This window comes from Sorex araneus, chromosome 1, assembly GCF_027595985.1.
Source record: "Sorex araneus isolate mSorAra2 chromosome 1, mSorAra2.pri, whole genome shotgun sequence".
NCBI classification, from domain to species: domain Eukaryota; kingdom Metazoa; phylum Chordata; class Mammalia; order Eulipotyphla; family Soricidae; genus Sorex; species Sorex araneus.
In genome coordinates, this window is record NC_073302.1 from 226,418,385 (window position 1) to 226,444,054 (window position 25,670).

The 25,670-nt window shown below is 38.4% G+C and overlaps 1 protein-coding gene across 3 annotated transcripts in view; it reads left to right on the forward strand.

The window, feature by feature from the left end:
- Positions 1-25,505, forward strand: part of SACS (sacsin molecular chaperone) — a 97,554-nt gene extending 72,049 nt beyond the window's left edge. For 2 of the 3 annotated variants that reach the window (XM_055122206.1, XM_055122268.1), the window contains 2 exons: positions 5,746-5,772; positions 10,760-25,505. In XM_055122206.1, coding sequence (XP_054978181.1) covers positions 5,746-5,772; positions 10,760-22,314 — 11,582 coding nt within the window. In that variant the 3' untranslated portion in view covers positions 22,315-25,505. The remainder of the gene's footprint in view (positions 1-5,745; positions 5,773-10,759) is intronic. The other variant, XM_055122315.1, reaches the window with a different exon arrangement.
- Positions 25,506-25,670: the final 165 nt, after the last annotated feature.

The following is a 25,670-nucleotide window of genomic DNA, read 5'->3' on the forward strand; positions in this document are numbered from 1 at the left end:
TTAGCCGGATAAAGTATTCTTGGTGAAGCGTTGATTTCATTGAGTTTTTTCACTATATCCCACCATTGCCTTCGAGCTTGGAGGGTTTCCTCTGATAGATCTGCTGTGAGCCTAAGGGGTGCTCCTTTGTATGCGATTTCCTTCTTGGACCTTGCTGCTTGGAGTATTGTGTCTCTCTGGAAGATGTCCATCATTGTAACTATGATATGTCTTGGGGTTTTTCTGTTAGGATCTCTTTTAGCTGGCACTCTCCGGGCGCCTTGAATCTGGATGCCTGCATTGTCCAGCTGTGGGAAGTTTTCCGCAATGATTTGTTTGACTGTGTCTTTTTCGTTGGGGTTGGTTCCCTGTGGTTCTGGTAGTCCAATGATTCTAATGTTGTTCCTCTTGAATTCATCCCCTAGGACTCTGATTCTGGCTAGAGCTATTTTGAGGTCTCTTGCCATGGTTTGATGTTGCCTGTAGGCCTCTTGCAGCTCATCTTCAAGCATACTGATTCTGTCTTCGGCTGCAGTCATCCTATTGTTGAGGGCAGTCAGAGAGTTTTTGATTTCATGTACGGAATCCTTCATTTCTTTTTGAAGGTTTTTTATTTCTGCTCTCATTTCTTCCCGTATTTTGTCGGCTGTCTGTTGTATTGTTTCCGCCAGGTCTTCCTTGAAGTTGTCCATCTTTGCATTGAGTTGATTGAACATGTTAAGGATTTCAAGTCTGAATTCTTTCTCAGAGAGGTCAAGTTTGTAGGAGGCGCCCATTGAGGTTTCCGGACTCCTTTGATCGTCCTCTGGTTGCAATGGGGATTTTCGCTGTTTCTTCATGTTGTTTGTGGTGATATGAAAGAGGGCTCTTGATGATGAGTGTCCCTGTTTCCTTTGCCGGAAGACAGGACGGCGGCGGCGCTTGGGGTCGGCGTGCCGGCCACTCGGCCGGCAGTCCGGAGGGGAGGGAAGCCCGGGGTGCTCAGGGCCGCGGAGCAGGCTGGGTCCGGAGGGGCGGGTCGAGGGAGCGTCACAGACCTTTGCCGGAGGACAGGACGGCGGCGGCGCTTGGGGTCGGCGTGCCGGCCACTCGGCCGGCAGTCCGGAGGGGAGGGCTAAAAATTAACTCTTTTTAATGTGAAAATTGTTTTTTCTTACATGGGGTTGTTAACTCGATGCCTAAGGATTTAATAAGCTCTGTGTTGCTAATTGAGGTACTAGTATGATATATATATATATACATATATACATATATATGTATATATATACAATATATGTACATATGTGTATATATAGTACATCTGTGTTATTGTTTTTATTTGTTGAGTTGGCTTCTATATTGCTTTCCCATGTAATTTGGTGTTTCTACTGGAATTTCAGCATTGAAAAATGAGTACTGTTGTGAGGCTGCATGTTACCTGCAATCCAGAGACTTCAGGATCTCTCTCTGGTCTGGGCCAGTGAGTTGACATGATGGCAACCGGGAGGGTACGTGTGTGTAGGGGGACTTCTAGAAGTATGGTGTGGGGTGGTGGTCATGTGAGAGGAGGGTGCCATCTCAACTCTGAGAAAAACCAGAGTTCTCAGCCTGGGCATTGGGGTACTTGAAATTATTTGCAGTTTGGGGTCAGCAGAGACTATTAGTGAAGCAGTGGGGTTGAGTCCTTGGCCTGGCTGCAGTGGTGGGCCATGGGTCTAGCTGCTAGGGGCTTGCCCCACTCCCAAGGGTGCCTAAGATCTCACAGCCAGTGGTGACTGGTGTGCCCAAGAATTTTAGCTGCTTGGCATGCATATCCTCAGAAATTTAGCTGTGAATTAGTAGAGCAAGAACTGTGGGTTAGTCAACATTGCATCTCCTGTAATCATTGTTTTTCTTTAAATCAAACTTTTGTTGCTGTTTATTCTCTTTATCTGATGTTCCTAAATATTTTGATACTACTGATCACTACCTTCATTAGGCTGCTTGGCGTTCATGATACTTTTCTTGGGATCTTTCTACTTTGTCTTTTAGAATTATTTGTAAGTTCCTGTTCCTCAGTTTCACCCCTAAATATAGGTTAGTGTAGGACTTCTATTTATCAGCTGCTTCTGTGAGTGTGGTCATCCACTTTCCAATATTCACTCTTGTATGTGTCATCCCAGTCTCAGGAGGGTTGTATTGCCAAGTGGTTACAACCTTGGGTATTGTTACATGACCATAGACTCAGACTTGGTACTTCTGTTGTGTGACTCCAAACATATTGCCAACTTCTTTGGTGATTTCCTTATTAAGGTAATACAGTAACACCCTTCCAAACAAGTATATCTTAGGCCTTCAAGAACAGTTACATACGATGCAAGAGTAGTTCATCAGAGAGTTAATGAGAATAGGGTTTTAAAAAAATTTTATTTTCATAAAGTTGTTCACAATAATTGATTATACTCAATATTTTAACACCAATCCCACCACCATTACACCTTCCCACCACCATCATTTCAAATTTTCCCACCACTACTCAAACTTGCCCCACAGGCAGATGCTAAATAATTTATTTTGTATTGCTTGTTTTGAGTAGTATGGATATCGTGAAACTGCGAAGATGGCCGTGTGCTCCTGGAATTCTAAAATTTTTTAAATATTTGGGGTGTGGAGGTTCCTCTACAGCATGCTGCTCTCTTCTGAGATTCATCTGTGTGTCTCTGAATCATGACCATTAATGCACTTAAATGGTGCCCACAGGCAGGTTTGGCCAGGACTGTTAGGGAACTGAAAGGATGGGGAGATGGGGGAGGTTGCCCATCCTCAACTCTGTGAAGCCTGGAGTTTTCAGTCACTAGTCCCACATACTTGGGTTTTTTAGTGGATTCATTCTCATGCAGGGTGGGGGACTCGGGATGAACCTGTGAAGGTTGGCCGTGAGTGTGGTTGCCATCAGGTTCTGGAGGTTTGCGGCTGCCAGGGTTCATTTGGAGCAGACGGAAGGAAAATGCTTGCCCCCTCTGAGGCACCCTGGTGAAATCAACCAGGCGCAGGGTGGGGAGACATCTCTGCAGTATGCTGCTTTCTTCTGGGATCATTTGTGAGTCTCTGGATCACGACCGTTAATGCGCTTAAATGGTGTCTTGGAGGCAGTTCATGGGCATGACTGCCAGGAGACCAGAACGGCTGGGAGATGGGAGGAGGAGGCCCGTTCCCAACTCTGTGAAGCCTGAAGTTTTCAGTCACTAGTCCCGCATATCTGGGTTTGAGACTGAGTCTTGAGGGGAGGATGGCAGAAGTCAGTCTTTCTGATTCTTACCCAGTTTCTTTAAGATCACTGAAGAACGGTTATTGAAAATCTTTCTTCTGCTAGTCATATTAGGAATTTCCCTAATTGTAATATGACCTATATATATAGTACAGATGGACAAATGTAATACCCCAAACATGATGACAAAATGGTAGTTACTGTCATCTTGTACTTCCACAACCTGAGTCCTTCCTTTTCCAACTCTGTTCATCCCTTGAAGTGGTGCTGCTGAGAAGGATCCCCTTTTCCACAAAGCTGCTCAGAATGGGTCCCCACTCTGCATCTTGATCATGTGCAGCTTCAGGTTCTTGTTTCAGATGGCCCCTTTCTCTCACCACACGTTGTGGCTATTGTAGAGCTCTGTGGTGCTTGTGATGTTATTACTAGAAATAAAGCATGGGTCTCCTCTTGCCTGTCATTGGTGCCCTTCTGATTCCTTTCTCCCTTGTAATGGTCTCCAGTAGACTCTGGCAAGTGGAGGGGAGATCTGGTTCTGCTGGTGTGGAATTGGGGCTTTCCCTGACTGAACTTCCCTTCTCAGTGGCCATGACTCACTCTCTTCCTCTTCTGTGTCTGTTGTCCCAAATGTTTGTTGACACCCTTGAGTGCGTGCTCTCTCAAGCTCATGAGGCTTGTCAACATGGGGAGCAGAGTGTCCACTGCAGGGTGGATACTTGACCACCTTCTTTCCCTGAAATGCACATGTCTTCTCACATGTGCATTTCTGCATATGGTGTTTCTTTGGCCTGCTCTACCTGTTTCTACCTGCTCCTGGCTGGCTGACTTTAAAGCCTTGAGAACAAGGTCCACCTCTTAGTCTTTAGTTCCCAGTGCCTGACTGGCCAGTTTGTTTGTCTATGTCAATAATAAACAGACTGGGAATATTCAGGGGCCTAGGGCATAAAGATGAAAAGGCAAATCCCTGCTGTTCTTCCTATGATCTAATATTTCTCTTTCAAGTGAGAGTCTTCCACTATCTTATTTGCTCTGTTCTGAAGTCTATCATCTTCATTTGAGAGATAGACTGAAATGCTGAGTTTAAAGAATCTAGATGACTTACAGAATTGGAGAGTACTGCAATTATGATGATCTCTCTCCATCCCCACGCCTCTTTTACTAAGTCTAGTTCATTTCTCTCAGAAATAGGGAAAATATTAGAAAAGCAGGTGTGACTTTTTTTTTAGGAAATAATTTGAAAAATGTCAGACATATGGTAGGAATGACTAATCTGTTGGCATCAAGGTTTTATTTATATTTAAAACTTGGCCATACACGTGTAATATATATTAACTCTTAACTTGTTACACAGGTTTATGGACTAGACTCAACAAATTAATTGATTTGAATTTCCCCCTGTGCCAGGCACAGCGAAGATGGTGTCCAGTTGAATAAAACTGAAGGAACTCACAGTTTAGTGGGAGCAGCTGTAAGCACATTGTGCTGTGAATTTCTGTGATGGGTCTGTGGTCAAATATAGAAAATACAGTCTGGCTAAAGAGGGCTTGCCTAGGCTGCCTCACAGGGTCCTTCTGACGTGAATGTGGAGAGGAAATGCATGAATTTCATAGTTGGAGGGATAGACTATTTACAGTGCTTGCTTGGCTGTGTTGTGATTTATCATATTTTTTTACAAGAATCATAACATAGCCTATATATTATATATTATAGTTACATATATATTATACATCGTATACATTAAATTTGTAAGTCCTGTAAATTTAGAAACCAGGAAAAGTAGTAATTTGGTGCCAGATTTAGGTGTATAGATCAACATTATTCTAAATATATCGTTTAAGTATATCGACTGACAAGATGCTTCTAAAGTAATTGGTCTCTATTATTAAGCCAAGTTATTAAGCTAAACTTAGCTCAAAGACCCAAATACATGAACATCATAGACTTGTAGAGATGCACTTTGTAAATAAACTGCTTGCTTTGGTCAGAAAAGGAGTTAGATGTACATGGAGTAATTATTTGCAGTTCATAATTATCGCTAGTTGCCATAAGCTGGCAGTGGAAATACATAGTTAAAACTTCCCTTTCTTTCTCGTACAATCAGAATTAAGTGCATTATAGAGTAATTGGAATGTTTTGAAAATCAGAGTTCTTCCCTTCCTTAATTTTTATCTATACTGTCTCAGTGATGTATGATGATAACCAATACAAAAAGCTCTTCAGTAACCTATGAAATGCTTTTGTATTATTGAAGTGCAATTTATACATATAAAGGTCTCACACCTCTCTTTTTGGCTTTTTTTAAAAAATTAAGAGTCTCCACAATTAGACAATTTGGTTTTAGTTTGCTTCAAATACATCTTTAATTCTCAAATGCATTTCTATTAAATTTGGGGTTTTGCTTATGTCTTGTCTACTGTATAATGATATTTAAAGATTCTACAAGGAGTGTTATTTTTATATGCAGAATAATTTCTGTATCCATCATATGAACAATGTGACAATTCTGGCTTTTTCTAAGAATGAATTTAATTATGTTCTAGCACAACAACTTCTCTGGGGATACTCAGGTATGAAAACTAAATGTTGTGTTCATTTGTAGCCTGATGTTTTTGTTCATTTGGTTTCTTCAACCCTTTATTTTTCAATTGACATAAGTAGCTAGAAATTATGTCAACAATTTCTTGTGGCAATAATTATTAAAGGAGAGAGGAAACAACTAATACAGATACCTAGATGGTTGTTATAAATACCACAATGAGACCATACTTAAGAGACTTGGAAACAGTCATTTCATAGAACGTTTATTATTTCAGGTAAAGATTAGAAATTGAATCAAGAATTATTTTATGAAAATGATTATTTCCTGAGGGCTCCCAGAGGGTACCCATTATGCAGAGGAGGTGCTCAGACCAGCATCTGTGGGTGTGGGTCTGAAGGTGCTGAGTGCTGGGAGCTGCGCAGTCCTCACTGGTGTTGCTTAGGAGCCTTCAGGGCACAGCCTCATTGTATTTACACTGGAGTGGATCTTGTGGTTCTGGGAATCACATTCAGGCACAATGCAGATGTCTGAGCCCTTTGAACTGGGGATTATTTTTGGAGTCAGGGCAGTCCCTGAAGCAGGTTATCATCACATTGATATTAATTTATTATTACTTTTCAAATCTTTTGTTATTTTGGACCACACTGGTGGTACTGATGGCTTACTTCTGGCTCTGCAATCAGGAATCACTCCTGGTGGTGCTCAGAGGACCATATTGAAGGAATTAAAGCTGGGTTGGCAGCATGCAAAGCAAGTGCCCTACCTGCTGAACTGTCTCTGCAGCCCCCTACCATTAATTTAGAAACCAAGTTACTTTTTAATATAAATCAGTGTGTTTTATATTTTTAAGGTATAATCAAATAAGAAAATAAAATTTGGACATGAGCCAGCTGCACTGGGGACTGTGGGCGCTCAGGGATCCCCTGGTTGGGTATCTTCTGGCTCAGGTGAAGACCAGAAGGGCTGAGCAGTGTCTGCGTTGACTAGCAGAAATGGGGTCATTGGTATTGTTTGTATTTTGTTTTGTTTTTAATTGGGGCCATACCCTACCAGGCTTGGGAGCTGGTGCCACCCCCGGCAGAGCTTGGTCCAGTGCCTGCTGCTGGGACCTATTGTGCTTGGAACTACCATGCTATACCCGCCAGGCCACCTGATTATATTCAGTAATCACTAGCCTGTACCCAGTGTCCAGCTGAGCTGTGATCAGAGACCACCAGCCATACCCACGGTCCACCTGACTGTGTTCAGGAACCACCAGGCCACACTCAGTGTCTAGGTGATTGTGCTCAGAGACCACTGGCCATACCCACAGTCCACCTGACTGTGTTCAGGAACCATCAGGCCACACTCAGTGTCTAGGTGACTGTGCTCAGAGACCACCAGCCATACCCACGGTCCACCTGACTGTGTTCAGGAACCATCAGGCCACACTCAGTGTCTAGGTGACTGTGCTCAGAGACCACCAGCCATACCCACGGTCCACCTGACTGTGTTCAGGAACCACCAGGCCACATTCAGTGTCTAGGTGACTGTGCTCAGAGACCACCAGCCATACCCACGGTCCACCTGACTGTGTTCAGGAACCATCAGGCCACACTCAGTGTCTAGCCTAGTTATGCTCAGGAGTCTATACAGGGCCTTGCCTGTGCTAGGCGTGTGCTCTGCCACTACCTCCCTGGTCCCTGGTCCATTTTTTTAACCACTGAGCTGTGCTTCACCTGGGGTGGAAGTTTCTGATGGTCACTTGGCGACCTGCAGTGCTGCTGGTGGCCTTGCCGGGAAGTGCTGTTTAACAGCAAGCTAGCAGCAGGTGGGTGCTATGTTCCTTCCTGCGCTGTCTTTCTCCTTTATTTCTTTTGAGAGGTGGCTGTCGAGTACACCATTTCATTGGATCTTACTTTATCATGTGCACTTAAGAATGTTTTGATACCTCTACACAGTGGACCATGGTTAGGATTCATCAGCTGTCAAAGCTGCCACTGCCACTTTCTGCACAGAATGACATGTGTACCGTCTATTGTATTTACAGCCCGGGATCATTATCAACCGAGTCTCATCAACTGAGGGCTAATGGAAGCACTCAGGATTAGAGTTTTAGCTTAAGTGCCTTTTGGAGTAGACCCTTTTCCTTTCAATGTTGGAAATACTTCTCAAAGTTAGAACTACACATAAACATTCAAATAAATATCAATATAAAAGCCTTTTAATCATGATTCATTGATGTTACGAACTCGTCTCTTACAGAGCAGAAACCAATCTTAGAAGATTTACTTCTGAATAATTTGAGAAAGTTAGATAAGTGCTTTATATCTCTGGGAGCACTTTGAGTACAATAGAGTTAACTTTTATATTTAATGGGGGGTGGAGGTGTGTGGGCAGGGGGGGTGGTTCCAAGCAGTGTTCAGGAGATCTGGGGATCCCACCTGTAAATCTTGGCCACCTGGGCCTTCAGTTCAGGACAAGAACCCAGCGATGTGCTGCTGCTCAGGCCCTAGTGCTATGGACACCCGGGGCCACCCAGGCAGTGTTGGGGGCCTCCAAGGCTGCTCCCAGCAATCCTTAGGGACCAGGTAGTCTTGAAACTGAACCAGGAGCCCCAGTTGCTGAATTGTCTGCTGGCCCCTAGTCAAACCTTCTTGACAGTGCTAATAATTTTTAGAGGTGAGATCACACAGATACAACAGCTGTGGAAATTACTGTGCTGGTTGTGTTAGTGGCACCTCACAGTTTCGGTGGCTAACTAACCCAGGACATGAAGACTTTGTTCTGAGTTAACATGAGTGCTTTAGGTCTAAAAGTTAAAGGCTTGGGGCCAGAGCGATAGCACAGCGGGTGGGGCGTTTGCCTAGCATGCGGCCGACCCAGGTTCGATCCCTGGCATCCCATAGGGTCCCCCAAGCACTGCCAGGAGTAATTCCTGAGTGCAAAGCCAGGAGTAACCCCTGAGCATCGCTGGGTGTGACCCAAAAAAGAAAAATAATAAATAAAAGTTAAAGGCTTAAATCTAAAGCAAACAGAAATCAAGTGACTTAGTCTACATAATTAGAAATATATCTTATACATTTTCTCTCTCCTTTATTTTTTGTTACTTTTTTTTTCAATTGAGCATGACTTTTAGTTGCATGTTGTGTGTGCTGTGTGCTTTGTTGGTGTTTTATTTGTATTTTAATATCATAATTTTCATAAAGGTTAGTATATATCTTTTAAATTGCCAAATTTTATGCAAGGATATCAGATGGTATTACCTACAAGAAGCATGTCATGTGGCAATTATTAATATAATACTTGGTGTGGAGTACTATTTTATTTTCTGAGCTTTGTAAAATTTTGATTTTTAACTATGGGTGTCTTTGCTATATCTTTTGCCTTACTTATAATTTGGATATTATAATTAATTCAACTGAGTAAGCATTTTTCCAAGAATATTATTATTAAAAATAATGACAAAAATTAGTTAAGAGGGGTCATCAGTAGGGAAGTTATACCAGTTAGGCTATGGATAAAACCTTGATATCACCTAATATAAAAAAAATAAAATTATAATTTGGGTATTGATATCCTTCAAAGCATAAATAAGTGTGTCCTTCCCTTGCTTAAAATTTTCACGGTAATAGTTTTAAAGATATCTTCTTATAAAATGAAAGATAGTTTTCTTGGGAGAAACTAGACATTTTTCTGGTGTGGAAGCTTATAAAGAAAGTTTTTCTTGGTTGAAAACTAACAAAGTTTCAAGAGATGTAAAGTGTGCCTTCTAATTTCCCCCCCCAAATAAGTGTTTTAGAGTATAGGAGCTAGATATACATAGGAAGAAAGCTGAAGTTTAGTTTTCTGCAAGGTCAAATATGGCATCCTTTAAAAAAATTCTCTGTATGTTAAGATAAAGATTAATTCTTTTCACTCTATTTCAACTTAGATTTTAAATATTCCAAAACACAGAATATATTTAGAGCTAAAATATTTTTTGGCCCCACCCAGCTTTGCTCAGGGCTTACTCCTGACTATGTGCTCAGAGCTCACTCCTGGCAGAGCTCGGGGGACCATATGGAATGCTGGGGATAGAACCCAGTTGGCCGTGTGAAGGCAAAGGTCCTTCACACGATACTATTGCTCCAGCTCCTAGAGCTAAAATATTTCTTAAGCCAGTAGTTAAAAATCAGCAAAAGCCTTTTTCCTCAGACAGATGTGTTTTTGCCTCCCAGTTTGTGAAGACCTGGCTCAGCTGGTGGCGGCGATGCCTGCTCTGTGGCAGCACCCAGCTGCATCTGCCCTTCCGCAAGGTCTGTCCGAGGGCTTTGCAGAACAGGCTTCACCAAGCCAGTGAGAAAGTTTGGAATATGATTAAGCATTAGGATTGTGTGCTTGAGCACATACTTAGACCCGGAACCTCTTTATTATTTTTTTCCAGATGAGAAATTTTAGGCCCAGAAAGACTGTGACATGTGACTTATACATCTATGTAGTGGTTGAAAAGGAACTGTGTAAATGTCTGCTGCCTCAGCTTCAGAGGAATTCCTGCTCCTGCAGTTCTCTCTCTGTCCTGGCAGTCATGTGGTACCTAGAAACTGAAGTTACACAGTTTAGTTAGAGATTTATACTGATAAGCTTTCTCTGATCACCACCTTAAATAAAGTGGTGCTTCTATAAGCCTTATCCACATTTTCTTTGGTATTTTATTCGGGAACAAGAAAGCACAAAGATATTTTCAAGTTAGTTATGTTTGTTGAAACTTAACAGATAATTAAAAAGCACATTTAAATTATTTTACATATTTAAGCACTTTCTAGAGAAATTTATTTTACATATTTTAGCACTTTCTAGAGAAAATTATTAGTTCCATAATATTGATTTGTATGAAAAATCTTATGATCATTTAGAAATAATATTAACCCACTTCCACTCAACCTTTGCGTTGTTTTGTGTACTTTTTAATGACTTGCTCATCTGTGCAAGTGAAAGTCTATTTAAGTTATACTTGCATCAGCATGTGTTTGTAACATTTCTGTTATGCCTTACAGGGAGACCATGTACTCAGCTGCAGCTTCTAAATCCAGAACGATTTGCACGTCTTATCAAAGAAGTAATGAATACATTCTGGCCTGGCAGAGACTTGATCGTTCAATGGTATCCATTTGATGAAAGCAAAAACCACCCATCTGTTTCATGGCTTAAAATGGTTTGGAAGAATCTCTATATACATTTTTCAGAAGATTTGTCTTCATTTGATGAGATGCCACTTCTCCCCAGAACTACACTAGAAGAAGGTCAGGAATGTGTGGACCTCATTAGACTCCGGCTCCCATCATTAGTCATTTTAGATGATGAATCTGAAGCACAGCTTCCAGAATTTATAGCAGACATTGTACAAAAACTTGGAGGGATTGTCCTTAAAAATTTAGATGCCTCCATTCAGCATCCACTTATTAAAAAATACCTTCATTCACCATTGCCAAGTGCTATTTTGCAGATTATGGAGAAGATGCCATTGCAGAAATTGTGTAATCAAATAGCTTCACTACTTCCAACACATAAAGATGCCCTGAGGAAGTTCTTAGCAAGTTTGACTGATATCAGTGAAAGGGAGAAAAGAATCATTCAGGAATTGACAATATTTAAGCGAATTAACCATTCAGCTGGTCAGGGAGTTTCCTCTTATACAAAACTGAAAGGCTGTAAAGTTTTACACCATACTGCCAAACTTCCATCAGATCTGAGACTCTCTATTTCAGTAATAGATAGTAGTGATGAAGCTACTATTCGCTTGGCAAACATGTTGAAAGTAGAAAAGTTAAAGACGACTAGTTGCTTAAAATTTATTTTGAAAGATATTGAAAATGCATATTATTCACCTGAAGAAATAACATATCTTTTGTTATGGATTCTTGAGAATCTGTCTTCTCTTAAGAACGAGAATCCAAATGTGCTTGATTGGTTAATGCCATTAAAATTCATTCCGATTTCGCAGGACCGGATGGTATCAGCCAGTGAACTCTTTGATCCTGACGTAGAAATTCTAAAAGATCTCTTTTATAATGAAGAAGAGACTTGTTTCCCACCCTCAGGTTTCACATCACCAGATATCCTTCACTCTTTAAGACAGATTGGTTTGAAAAATGAAGCTAGTCTTAAAGAAAAAGATATTGTGCAAGTGGCAAAAAAAATTGAAGTTTTACATGTCAGTTCCTGTCCAAATCAGGATGTTCTGAAAAAAGCCAAAACACTCTTATTGGTTTTGAATAAGAATCATACGCTGTTACAGTCTTCTGAAGGAAAAATGACACTAAAGAAAATAAAATGGGTTCCAGCTTGCAAGGAAAGGCCTCCAAATTATCCAGGCTCTTTAGTCTGGAAAGGAGATCTCTGTAATCTTTGTGCACCCCCAGAGATGTGTGATGTAACCCATGCAATTCTTGTGGGTTCATCACTTCCTCTTTGTGAAAGTATTCATGCAAATTTAGAAAAAGCTTTAGGCATCTTCATAAAACCTAGTATCAATGCTGTCTTGAAACATTTTAAAATTGTTGTTGATTGGTATACTTCAAAAACATTTAGTGATGAAGACTATTATCAATTCCAGCATATTTTGCTTGAAATTTATGGATTTATGCATGATCACTTAAATGAAGGGAAGGATGCTTTTAGAGCCTTAAAATTTCCGTGGGTTTGGACTGGCAAAAAATTTTGTCCTCTTGCTCAAGCTGTGATAAAGCCTTTCCATGATCTTGATCTTCAGCCTTATTTGCATAGTGTGCCAAAAACTATGGCAAAATTCCACCAACTGTTTAAGGCCTGTGGCTCAATAGAGGAGTTGACATCAGATCACATTTCTATGGTCATTCAGAAAGTATACCTCAAAAGTGACCAAGAACTCAGTGAACAGGAAAGTAAACAAAACCTTCATCTTATGTTGAATATTATGAGATGGCTATATAGCAATCAGATTCCAGCAAGCCCCAACACACCAGTTCCTATACATCATAGCAAAAATCCATCTAAACTAATTATGAAACCAATTCATGAATGCTGTTACTGTGACATCAAGGTTGATGACCTTAATGACTTACTGGAAGATTCAGTGGAACCAATCATTTTGGTGCATGAGGATATACCTATGAAAACAGCAGAATGGCTGAAAGTTCCATGTCTAAGTACAAGACTGATCAATCCTGAAAATATGGGATTTGAACAGTCAGGACAAAGAGAACCACTCACTGTAAGAATTAAAAATATTTTAGAAGAATACCCTTCAGTGTCAGATATTTTTAAAGAATTACTTCAGAATGCTGATGATGCAAATGCAACAGAATGTAGTTTCATGATTGATATGAGAAGAAATATGGACATTAGAGAGAATCTCCTCGACCCAGGAATGGCAGCTTGTCATGGACCTGCTTTGTGGTCATTCAATAATTCTGAGTTTTCGGATTCAGACTTTTTGAATATAACTAGGTTAGGAGAATCTCTAAAAAGGGGGGAAGTTGACAAAGTTGGAAAATTTGGCCTGGGATTTAATTCTGTGTATCATATCACTGACATTCCCATCATTATGAGTCGAGAATTCATGATAATGTTTGATCCAAACATAAATCATATTAGCAAGCACATTAAAGATAAATCTAACCCAGGGATCAAAATTAATTGGAGTAAACAACAGAAAAGACTCAGGAAATTTCCCAATCAGTTCAAACCATTTATAGATATATTTGGCTGTCAGTTGCCTTTGACAGTAGAAGCACCCTATAGTTACAATGGAACTCTTTTCCGACTGTCCTTTAGAACACAGCAGGAAGCAAAAGTGAGTGAAGTTAGTAGTACCTGCTACAACACAGCAGATATTTATTCTCTTGTAGATGAATTTAGTCTGTGTGGACACAGGCTTATCATTTTCACCCAGAGTGTAGACTCAATGTATTTAAAGTACTTGAAAATTGAGGAAACTAATCCCAACTTAGCACAAGACACAATAATAATTAAAAAAAAATCTTGCTCTTCCAAAGCACTGACTGAACCTGTCTTGAGTGTTTTAAAAGAAGCTGCTAAGCTCATGAAGACTTGCAATGGCAGTAATAAAAAGCTTCCTTCAGATGCACCAAAGTCATGTTGCATTCTTCAGATCACAGTTGAGGAATTTCACCATGTATTCAGAAGGATTGCTGACTTACAGTCACCTCTTTTTAGAGGTCCAGATGATGACCCAGCTGCTCTCTTTGAAATGGCCAAGTCTGGCCAATCAAAAAAACCACCAGATGAGTTGCCACAAAAAACAGTTGATTGTACCACCTGGCTTATATGTACCTGCATGGACACTGGAGAGGCTCTCAAGTTTTCCCTGAGTGAAAGTGGACGCAGGCTAGGTCTGGTTCCTTGTGGAGCAGTAGGAGTACTGCTCTCTGAAATCCAGAATCAGAAGTGGACAGTAAAACCACATGTGGGAGAGGTATTTTGCTATTTACCTCTACGTATAAAAACTGGATTACCAGTTCATATCAATGGATGCTTTGCTGTTACTTCAAATAGAAAAGAAATCTGGAAGACAGACACAAAAGGACGATGGAACACAACCTTCATGAGACATGTGATTGTGAAAGCATACTTAGAGGCGCTCTGTGTCCTACGTGATTTGGCTACCAATGGGGAACTAGTAGATTATACTTACTATGCAGTGTGGCCTGCTCCTGACTTAGTTCATGATGACTTTTCTATAATATGTCATGGATTTTATGAAGACATAGCTCATGGAAGAGAAAAAGAATTGACCAGAGTCTTCTCTGATGGATCGACATGGGTTTCCATGAAGAATGTGAGATTTCTAGATGACTCTATACTTAAAAGAAAAGATGTTGGTCCAGCAGCTTTTAAGATATTTTTGAAATACCTCAAGAAAACTGGTTCAAAAAACCTCTGTGCTGTTGAACTTCCACCTTCAGTAAAACTGGGATTTGAAGAAGCAGGGTGCAAACAGATACTACTTGAAAATACATTCTCAGAGAAACAGTTTTTTTCAGAAGTATTTTTTCCAAATATTCAAGAAATAGAAGCAGAACTCAGAGATCCTTTAATGAATTTTGTTTTAAATGAAAAAGTTGATGAATTTGCAGTAATTCTTCGTGTCACTCCATGTATTCCTTGCTCTTTGGAAGGGCATCCTTTGGTTTTACCATCAAGATTAATTCATCCCGAGGGGCGAGTTGCAAAGTTATTTGATATGAGTGATGGGCGGTTTCCATATGGTTCTACTCAGGACTATCTTAATCCTATAATTTTGATTAAACTAGTTCAGTTAGGTATGGCAAAAGATGATATTTTATGGGATGACATGCTAGAACGTGCAGAATCAGTAGCTGAAATTAATAAAAGTGATCATGTTGCTGCTTGTCTAAGAAGTAGTATACTGATTAGTCTTATTGATGAAAAACTAAAAATAAGGGATCCTAGAGCCAAGGATTTTGCCACAAAATATCAAACAATCCCATTCCTTCCATTTCTAACAAAACCAGCAGGTTTTTCTTTGGATTGGAAAGGCAACAGTTTTAAGCCAGAAACCATGTTTGCTGCAACTGACCTTTATACATCTGAACATCAAGATACAGTTTGTCTTTTGCAACCAATTCTAAATGAAAATTCACATTCTTTCAAAGGTTGTGGTTCCGTGCCTTTGGCTGTTAAAGAGTTTTTGGGATTATTAAGAAAGCCAACAGTGGATCTGGTTGTAAACCAATTGGCAGAAGTTGCAAAATCAGTTGATGATGGAATAACATTGTACCAGGAGAATATCACGAATGCTTGCTACAAATATCTTCATGAAGCAATGATGCAAAGTGAAACCACCAAGATAGCTGTTGCTGAAAAGTTAAAAACCTTTAGCTTCATTCTAGTTGAGAATGCATATGTTGATTCAGAAAAAGTTTCATTTCATTTGAATTTTGAAGCAGCACCCTATATTTATCAGTTGCCCAATAAATATAAAAATAATTTCCGTGAACTTTTTGAGAGTGTGGGTGTTAGGCAGTCATTTACTGTTGAAGATTTTGCCTTTGTTTTGGAATCTATTGATCAAGAAAAAGGAAAACAGAAAATAACAGAAGAGAAGTTTCAGCTTTGCAGGAGAATAATTAGTGAAGGAATATGGAGCCTCATAAGAGAGAAGAAACAAGAATTTTGTGAGAAAAATTATGGCAAAATATTATTGCCAGATACTAACCTTAAGCTCCTCCCTGCTAAATCTTTGTGCTACAATGATTGTCCTTGGATAAAAGTAAAGGACACCACTGTAAAATACTGTCATGCTGACATACCCCGGGAAGTAGCTGTAAAATTAGGAGCAGTACCAAAGCGACATAAAGCCTTGGAGAGATATGCATCCAACGTCTGTTTTACAACACTTGGCACTGAATTTGGACAGAAAGAAAAACTGACTAGCAGAATTAAAAGTATCCTTAATGCCTATCCTTCAGAAAAAGAAATGTTGAAAGAGCTTCTTCAGAATGCTGATGATGCAAAGGCCACAGAAATATGTTTTGTTTTTGATCCTAGACAGCACCCAGTTGATAGAATATTTGATGACAAGTGGGCCCCACTGCAAGGACCAGCACTTTGTGTGTATAACAACCAGCCTTTCACAGAAGATGATGTCAAGGGAATTCAGAACCTTGGAAAAGGCACCAAAGAAGGAAACCCTTATAAAACTGGACAGTATGGAATCGGGTTCAATTCTGTATATCACATTACAGACTGCCCTTCTTTTATTTCTGGCAATGACATCCTGTGTATTTTTGATCCCCATGCCAGATATGCACCAGGAGCTACATCTGTTAGTCCTGGGCGCATGTTTAGAGATTTGGACGCAGATTTCAGGACACAGTTCTCAGATGTTCTGGATCTTTATTTGGGAACACATTTTAAACTGGATAATTGCACAATGTTCAGATTTCCTCTCCGTAATGCAGAAATGGCAAAGGTTTCAGAAATTTCCTCAGTTCCATCATCAGATAGAATGGTTCAGAATCTTTTGGACAAACTGAGGTCAGATGGTGCAGAACTTTTAATGTTTCTTAATCACATGGAGAAAATTTCAATTTGTGAAATAGACAAAGCTTCTGGAGCTCTAAATGTGTTGTATTCTGTAAAGGGCAAAATCACTGATGGGGATAGGCTGAAAAGGAAACAATTTCATGCATCTGTAATTGATAGTGTTACTAAAAAGAGGCAACTGAAAGACATACCAGTTCAACAGATAACCTATACTATGGATACTGAAGACTCTGAAGGAAATCTTACGACATGGCTAATTTGTAATAGATCAGGTTTTTCAAGTATGGAAAAAGTATCTAAGAGTGTAATATCAGCTCACAAGAACCAAGATATTACTCTCTTTCCACGTGGTGGGGTGGCTGCTTGCATTACTCACAATTATAAAAAGCCCCACAGGGCCTTCTGCTTTCTGCCTCTCTCTCTAGAGACGGGGCTCCCCTTTCATGTGAATGGCCACTTTGCTCTAGACTCAGCCAGAAGAAACCTGTGGCGTGATGATAATGGTGTTGGTGTTCGAAGTGACTGGAATAACAGTTTAATGACAGCACTAATAGCCCCTGCATATGTTGAATTACTAATTCAGTTAAAAAAGCGATATTTTCCTGGTTCTGACCCAACACTATCAGTTTTACAGAATACGTCTATTCATGTTGTAAAGGATACTCTAAAGAAATTTTTGTCATTTTTCCCTGTTAATAGACTTGATTTACAGCCCGATCTGTATTGTCTAGTGAAAGCGCTTTACAGTTGTATTCATGAAGATATGAAACGTCTGTTACCAGTTGTACGGGCCCCAAACATCGATGGTTCTGATTTGCACGCTGCAGTTATAATTACTTGGATCAATATGTCTACTTCAAATAAAACTAGGCCATTTTTTGACAATTTACTGCAGGATGAATTACAACATCTTAAAAATGCAGATTATAATATCACAACACGCAAAACTGTAGCAGAGAATGTATACAGACTGAAACATCTACTTTTAGAAATTGGCTTCAACTTGGTTTATAACTGTGATGAAACTGCTAATTTGTACCATTGTCTTATAGATGCAGACATTCCTGTTAGTTATGTGACTCCTGCTGATGTTAGAGCTTTTTTAATGACATTTTCCTCTCCTGATACTAATTGCCATATTGGAAAGCTGCCTTGTCGTCTCCAGCAGACTAACCTAAAACTTTTTCATAGTTTAAAACTTTTAGTTGATTACTGCTTCAAGGATGCAGAAGAAAATGATATTGAAGTGGAAGGACTGCCCCTTCTTATTACACTGGACAGTGTTTTACAGACTTTCGATGCCAAAAAACCCAAGTTTCTAACAACATACCATGAATTGATTCCATCTCGCAAAGATCTCTTCATGAATACATTGTATTTGAAATACAGTAATATTTTATTAAACAGTAAAGTTGCTAAAATATTTGACATTTCCAGCTTTGCTGATTTGCTTTCTTCTGTATTGCCTCGTGAATATAAGACCAAAAATTGTACTAAGTGGAAAGACAATTTTGCAAATGAGTCTTGGCTTAAGAATACATGGCATTTTATCAGTGAATCTGTAAGTATGAAAGAAGATCAAGAGGAATCAAAGCCAACATTTGACATTGTTGTCGATACTCTGAAAGACTGGGCATTGCTCCCAGGAACAAAATTTACTGTTTCAGCCAATCAGCTTGTAGTTCCTGAGGGTGATGTTCTGCTTCCTCTAAGCCTCATGCATATTGCAGTGTTTCCAAATGCTCAAAGTGATAAAGTATTTCATGCTCTCATGAAAGCTGGCTGTGTTCAGCTTGCTTTGAACAAAATCTGCTCCAAGGACAGTGCATTTGTTCCTCTGTTGGCATGTCACACAGCCAACATAGAAAGTCCCACAAGCATTTTGAAAGCTCTTCAATATATGGTTCAAACTTCAACATTTAGAACCGAAAAATTAGTAGAACATGACTTTGAAGCACTTTTGATGTATTTCAACTGTAATTTGGGTCACTTGATGTCCCAAGATGACATCAAAATTCTGAAGTCACTTCCATGCTACAGATCCATCAGTGGTCGCTATATGAGCATTGCAAAATTTGGAACATGCTATGTACTTACAAAAAGTATTCCTTCAACTGAAGTAGAAAAATGGACACAATCATCATCATCTGCATTTCTGGAAGAAAAAATGCACTTAAAAGAACTATATGAGGTGCTTGGTTGTGTCCCTGTAGATGATCTTGAAGTATATTTAAAACATCTCTTACCAAAAATTGAAAATCTCTCTTATGATGCAAAATTAGAGCACTTGATTTATCTTAAGACTAGGTTATCAAGTATTGAGGAATCATCAGAAATTAAGGAACAACTTTTTGAGAAACTAGAAAGTATATTATTTATTCATGATGCTAATAATCGACTAAAGCAAGCAAAACATTTTTATGATAGAACTGTGAGAGTTTTTGAGGTTATGCTTCCTGAAAAATTGTTTATTCCAAAAGACTTCTTTAAAAAATTGGAACAGCTTATAAAACCCAAAAATCAAGTTGCCTTTATGACATCCTGGGTAGAGTTCTTAAGGAATATAGGATTAAAATACATACTTTCTCAGCAGCAGTTGTTACAGTTTGCTAAGGAAATCAGTGTGAGAGCCAATACTGAAAACTGGTCTAAAGAAACATTGCAAAATACAGTCGATATTCTTCTCTACCATATATTCCAAGAACGAATGGACTTGTTATCTGGAAACTTTCTGAAAGAACTTTCTTTAATACCATTTTTATGTCCTGAGCGGGCTCCAGCTGAATTCATTAGATTTCATCCTCAATATCAAGAGGTAAATGGAACACTTCCTCTCATAAAATTCAACGGAGCACAAGTAAATCCAAAATTTAAGCAGTGTGATGTGCTCCAGCTGTTATGGACATCCTGCCCTATTCTCCCAGAGAAAGCCACACCACTGACTATCAAAGAACAAGAAGGCAGTGACCTTGGTCCACAAGAACAGCTTGAACAAGTTTTAAGTATGCTTAATGTTAACTTGGATCCTCCTCTTGATAAGGTCATTAACAACTGCAGAAACATATGCAACATAACAACTTTAGATGAAGAAATGGTAAAAACAAGAGCAAAAGTCTTACGAAGCATATATGAATTTCTCAGTGCAGACAAAAGGGACTTTCGTTTTCAGCTCCGGGGGGTTGCTTTTGTGATGGTTGAAGATGGTTGGAAACTTCTTAAGCCTGAGGAGGTTGTGATAAATTTAGAGTATGAATCTGATTTTAAACCTTATTTGTATAAGCTACCTTTAGAACTAGGCACCTTTCATCAGTTGTTCAAACTTTTAGGAACTGAAGATGTTATTTCAACTAAGCAATATGTTGAAGTGTTGAGCCGCATATTTAAAAATTCAGAAGGAAAACAACTGGATCCCAATGAAATGCGTACAGTGAAGAGAGTAGTTTCAGGCTTGTTCAAGAGTCTACAAAATGATTCAGTCAAGGTGAGGAGTGATCTTGAGAATGTACGAGATCTTGCACTCTACCTTCCAAGCCAGGATGGCAGATTAGTAAAGTCAAGTATTTTAGTGTTTGATGATGCACCACATTACAAAAGCAGAATCCAGGGGAATATTGGTGTGCAAATGTTGGTTGACCTTAGCCAGTGCTACTTAGGAAAAGATCATGGATTTCATACTAAATTGATAATGCTGTTTCCTCAAAAACTTAGGCCTCGTTTATTGAGCAGTATACTTGAAGAGCAGTTAGATGAAGAGACTCCCAAGGTGTGTCAGTTTGGAGCACTGTGTTCTCTTCAGGGTAGACTACAGTTACTATTATCTTCTGAACAGTTCATCACAGGACTGATTAGAATTATGAAGCATGAAAATGATAATGCTTTCCTAGCAAATGAAGAAAAAGCCATAAGACTTTGCAAAGCCCTAAGAGAAGGATTGAAAGTGTCCTGTTTTGAAAAGCTTCAAACAACGCTAAGAGTTAAAGGTTTTAATCCCATTCCCCATAGCAGAAGTGAAACTTTCGCTTTTTTGAAGAGATTTGGTAATGCAGTAATTCTGCTGTATATACAGCATTCAGACAGTAAAGACATTAACTTCTTACTAGCATTAGCAATGACACTTAAGTCAGCAACTGACAATTTGATATCTGACACTTCGTATTTAATTGCTATGCTAGGATGCAATGATATTTACAGGATCAGTGAGAAACTTGACAGTTTAGGAGTGAAATATGATTCTTCAGAACCATCAAAGCTTGAACTTCCAATGCCTGGCACTCCGATACCTGCTGAAATTCATTATACTCTGCTTATGGACCCAATGAATGTTTTTTACCCAGGAGAATATGTAGGATATCTTGTCGATGCTGAAGGTGGTGATATCTATGGATCATATCAGCCGACATATACGTATGCAATTATTGTACAAGAAGTTGAAAGAGAAGATGCTGACAATTCTAGTTTTCTAGGAAAGATATATCAGATTGATATTGGTTATAGTGAATATAAAATAGTTAGCTCTCTTGATCTGTATAAATTTTCAAGACCTGAAGAAAGCTCTCAAAGCAGAGACAGTGCTCCCTCCACACCCACCAGCCCTACAGAGTTCCTTGCCCCTGGTTTGCGAAGCATTCCTCCCCTTTTCTCAGCAAGAGAGAGCCAAAAGACCCCTCCGTCCAAGCATCACTCCCCCAAAAAACTTAAAGCGAATTCTTTACCAGAGATTTTAAAAGAAGTGACATCAGTAGTAGAGCAAGCGTGGAAGTTGCCAGAATCTGAAAGAAAGAAGATTATTAGGCGGTTGTATTTGAAATGGCACCCAGACAAAAACCCAGAGAATCACGACATTGCTAATGAAGTGTTTAAACATTTGCAGAATGAGATTAACAGATTAGAGAAGCAGGCCTTTCTAGATCAGAATACAGACAGGACTTCAAGGCGAACATTTTCAAGCTCAGCATCCCGATTTCAGTCTGACAAATACTCATTCCAAAGATTTTACACTTCATGGAATCAGGAAGCAACAAGCCACAAATCTGAAAGGCAACAGCAAAATAAAGAAAGATGCCCTCCGACAGCTGGACAGACTTACTCTCAAAGGTTCTTTGTTCCTCCTACTTTCAAGTCAGTTGGTAATCCAGTCGAAGCACGTAGATGGTTAAGACAAGCCAGAGCCAATTTTTCAGCTGCCAGGAATGATCTTCATAAGAATGCCAATGAATGGGTGTGCTTTAAATGCTATCTTTCTACCAAGTTAGCTCTGATTGCTGCTGACTACGCTGTGAGAGGGAAATCTGACAAGGATGTGAAACCAACTGCACTTGCACAAAAAATAGAGGAGTATAGTCAGCAGCTTGAAGGACTAACAAACGATGTCCATACGTTGGAAGCCTATGGTGTAGACAGTTTAAAAACAAGATACCCTGATTTACTTCCTTTCCCACAGATCCCAAATGACAGGTTCACTTCAGAGGTAGCTATGAGGGTGATGGAATGTACTGCCTGTATCATAATAAAACTTGAAAATTTTATACAACAAAAGGTATAAATGTATATACAGAAAAGGAAAACCCTCATAGATCTTGAATGTGTTGTAGTGCAGAAGTGAATTGCTGTTTGCAGTGTGTGAAAGCTTTATTATCAATTACTTAGGAGTTGTAAAGCACATTAAAATGGTTTGGGAAGAAATTTTTGAGTTGTTATTAACAGGGATAGCAGTAGAAATCTTAAACTAAAAATATATTTTGAAGATGGTGAACTGATGAAATTGCAGTATGTATTGGAATGGCTCAGATGGAACTTTATTGAGCTGTACCTTATAGAACCAAAAACTTAGCCGTTTGCAAGATGAGTCTATATATGTCTCATGGTATATTTGAAGGAGCTAGTGAAACACTGGACATATCATTGGTCTACCCATGTAAAAGATATGAAGACTTTGGAGTTAGTGATTTTTTAAGTGGATCCATTTTGGATGTATTATCAGCTGGACCTGATTATGAATTTGCTGCAAGTTTACATCTTAAAGACTCTACATTTAAAAAATGGTACAATATTTTAATCCTGAATAATACTTGATTAAGAATATTCAGATAATACATAGGGTGCACTGAGTGCACTTTATATCCTTATTTGAAATTTTAAAATATGTTTACAGGATTCCTATTTCATGAAGGTAATATGGGAATTTAAAATGGTGGCAGATCTCTCTTATCATCAGATGTTAGCATTGCTCTGATGACTGCATACCAAAACACAGATCAACTCTTAGAACATTACATTTGCTTTCTGTTTGTGTACATATTTCTGTTGTATACATATTTTCCACAGATATCATACTTGTAAAGTGTGGTTTAACAGAATGTAATCTTTTGTCTAAAGGTGCTGCAGTTAAAAACTTTTTTTTTCAACATGGCACTTACTGGATTTTTTTTTTACTTTGAAAATATTAAATGGCAAAATCATTATTAAAATATCCAGTAGTTTGTGAAAGAAAAAAGAATCAGCTCGTATTTTCCCCATGAATGAGAACTGACATTTAATTTTCATCATGTTTGAGTGTCATACTTATTTAATATATTACTTTTACAGGATGTAAAAGGTATTGGTTTGTATAAGTATGCTTCTGTAAATTATGCTAAATGTATTTTATGCAATTAAGGGCTTATGGAATATGTTAACACTTTTTTACTTTTGTCGGTAATAAAGAATGTTGCGCATCTACTATTGTATTGCTTCTGTATGTGAAGCCATGTAATTATATCTGCTATTAAGTGCCATAATTTTAATATTAATAAAGCAAATGTACATATGAAATCTCTGTAACTGATATTTCCTAAGAAATAGTTCATCAGAACTCAAATGTTGTCTGTTTCTATATTTAGTTTTAACATGTGTATGTATGTGTTGATTAGAAGTATTAAAATAGAATTGATATATGGAAGGTTTATTAGCTGCACCTTGATTTAGCTAAGAGTTTTTATTTTATCTCTCTGTATGCAGTAAGATTATCTACATCTTTGTTAGAGAAAACAAGTTTTCAAAGTTAAATCTGAGCTGAGTTCTCTGTTTCAAATCTGGGTTGTCAGTTTTCTGGGCATTACTTTGAAACTAAGGTTCAACACAGAATATGTTTTATTGATTTTAGATGCTAAAATTTACACAGAAAAACTCTAAAACTCTAGTTTTTGTTATAGTTTATTTAATTGGAGTTTGCTTTCATAGTTTTAAGGAAATAAAAAACCCAGCAGATTCACAAGTCCATAAATGGAACCCTTGGTTCCAGATATATTTTGAATTTTGGACTTGAAAGATATTATAAGTACATATAAAATTTTTAGGGAAGCATTTCCGGCAGAGGCTGTCAGCACTAATCAAACATTAATATTAATGCAGTGAAATCTATGACATTTTATTCAATACATAGAACTGGTAAATTGCTTTATTTAAATTTATTTTAGAATTTTAGAAATTAATTAATTAATCTGAAAGTATACTTTGTGAGCACTCTGTGGCTACGATATCAGTTTCTGTTAACTACTGGGAGATATTTGCTCATATCAACTCAGTCATTTTGTATGCTAAAGCCCAAATCAGATTTTCTTTAGAAATAAGAATGATGTGGTATGTGTTTAAAATGTGTGCTTGCCTTCTCTCAGAGTTAGTGTCACAAAAAGTACCCTCATTTGCTCTCAGTGAAAAACTTGGGAATCTGAAAAAAAAAAGAAAGTTGTGGTATTTCTTTATTTGAAAGTATTCATTTTACTTAGCTATGTTTTTCAAACCTCATCTCACATGTTATTGATAGAAAATATTTAATTTTTTATGTTGATATAAAGATTATTTGATTTCCAAAGTATTGCAGCCTTGAGTTTAAATAATGGAGACTTCTACGGCAAGTAAACATAATTTAAACTAAATATAACAATAAAATTTAGAGAGAGCAAGTGCAACCCACCAGCAGAGACATCTGCCTCTCAGCATTGCTCACTCTCATTCATGGTCCCAAGAAGTAAAGATTGACAGGAGATGTGAGGGGGAAGACGTGAAAACTTGGGTGTCTCAACCCTTTTCTTCATTATTATGAGTTTAGCTGCCATCCAAACTGGCGGTCTACCCATACTTCACACATTGGGTCATGAGTATTGGGGTTTACAGTTCTGCATAATTCTCAAGCTTCAGAACATTCATTTTACTACAAATGAAGCATCTTTTATTATTAAAGCAGGTATTTTGATCTTCATCTTTTTTATTTGTGAATTCTCTTGATTTAAAAATCAGAAAGGATTATTTGGGAGGGTCACCAAAACATCTACACTGAATGGTCTATAAACCACATATAAGGGGTACCATTGCATATTTCTCATTAGACATGTTCTTACTCTTAACATTGGACCAAGGAGAGTTTATCTGAAAGCTTTGTTTCTAATCAAAGGTCATCAATCATCTGAACAGTTAGCCAGAACTTCCTTCATAGGGATCCTTACAGCAAAGTGGCAAAATAATCTAATTTACATCTTTCATTCAAAAGGTACTTTTCACACCTTTCACCCTGATTCTTTTTTTCTTGACCTTACTTTATCATATAAGAACCATAATCTTGGGGTTTGTTTTTAATATGTTCTATAAGAGACATGCTCATTTATAAATGTTCCATGGTGATTCTGTTATGTCAACTGGGCTTGAAAACATATAAGTGTAAATCAAGAGAATATAACAGGAAATAAAAGCTACACTTTTTACTAATGTCAATGTGATTTAAAAATAAGGCCTTAATGAGTGGAAAAAGGTAATACAAATTCATAATCTAGAAATGCTCACTACCCCTGAAAAACAATAGGCCCATATTTAGAGTTGTTTTGCTTAACTGTTTAGGAAGCATTGCATTTTTTTTTGCAATTCCAA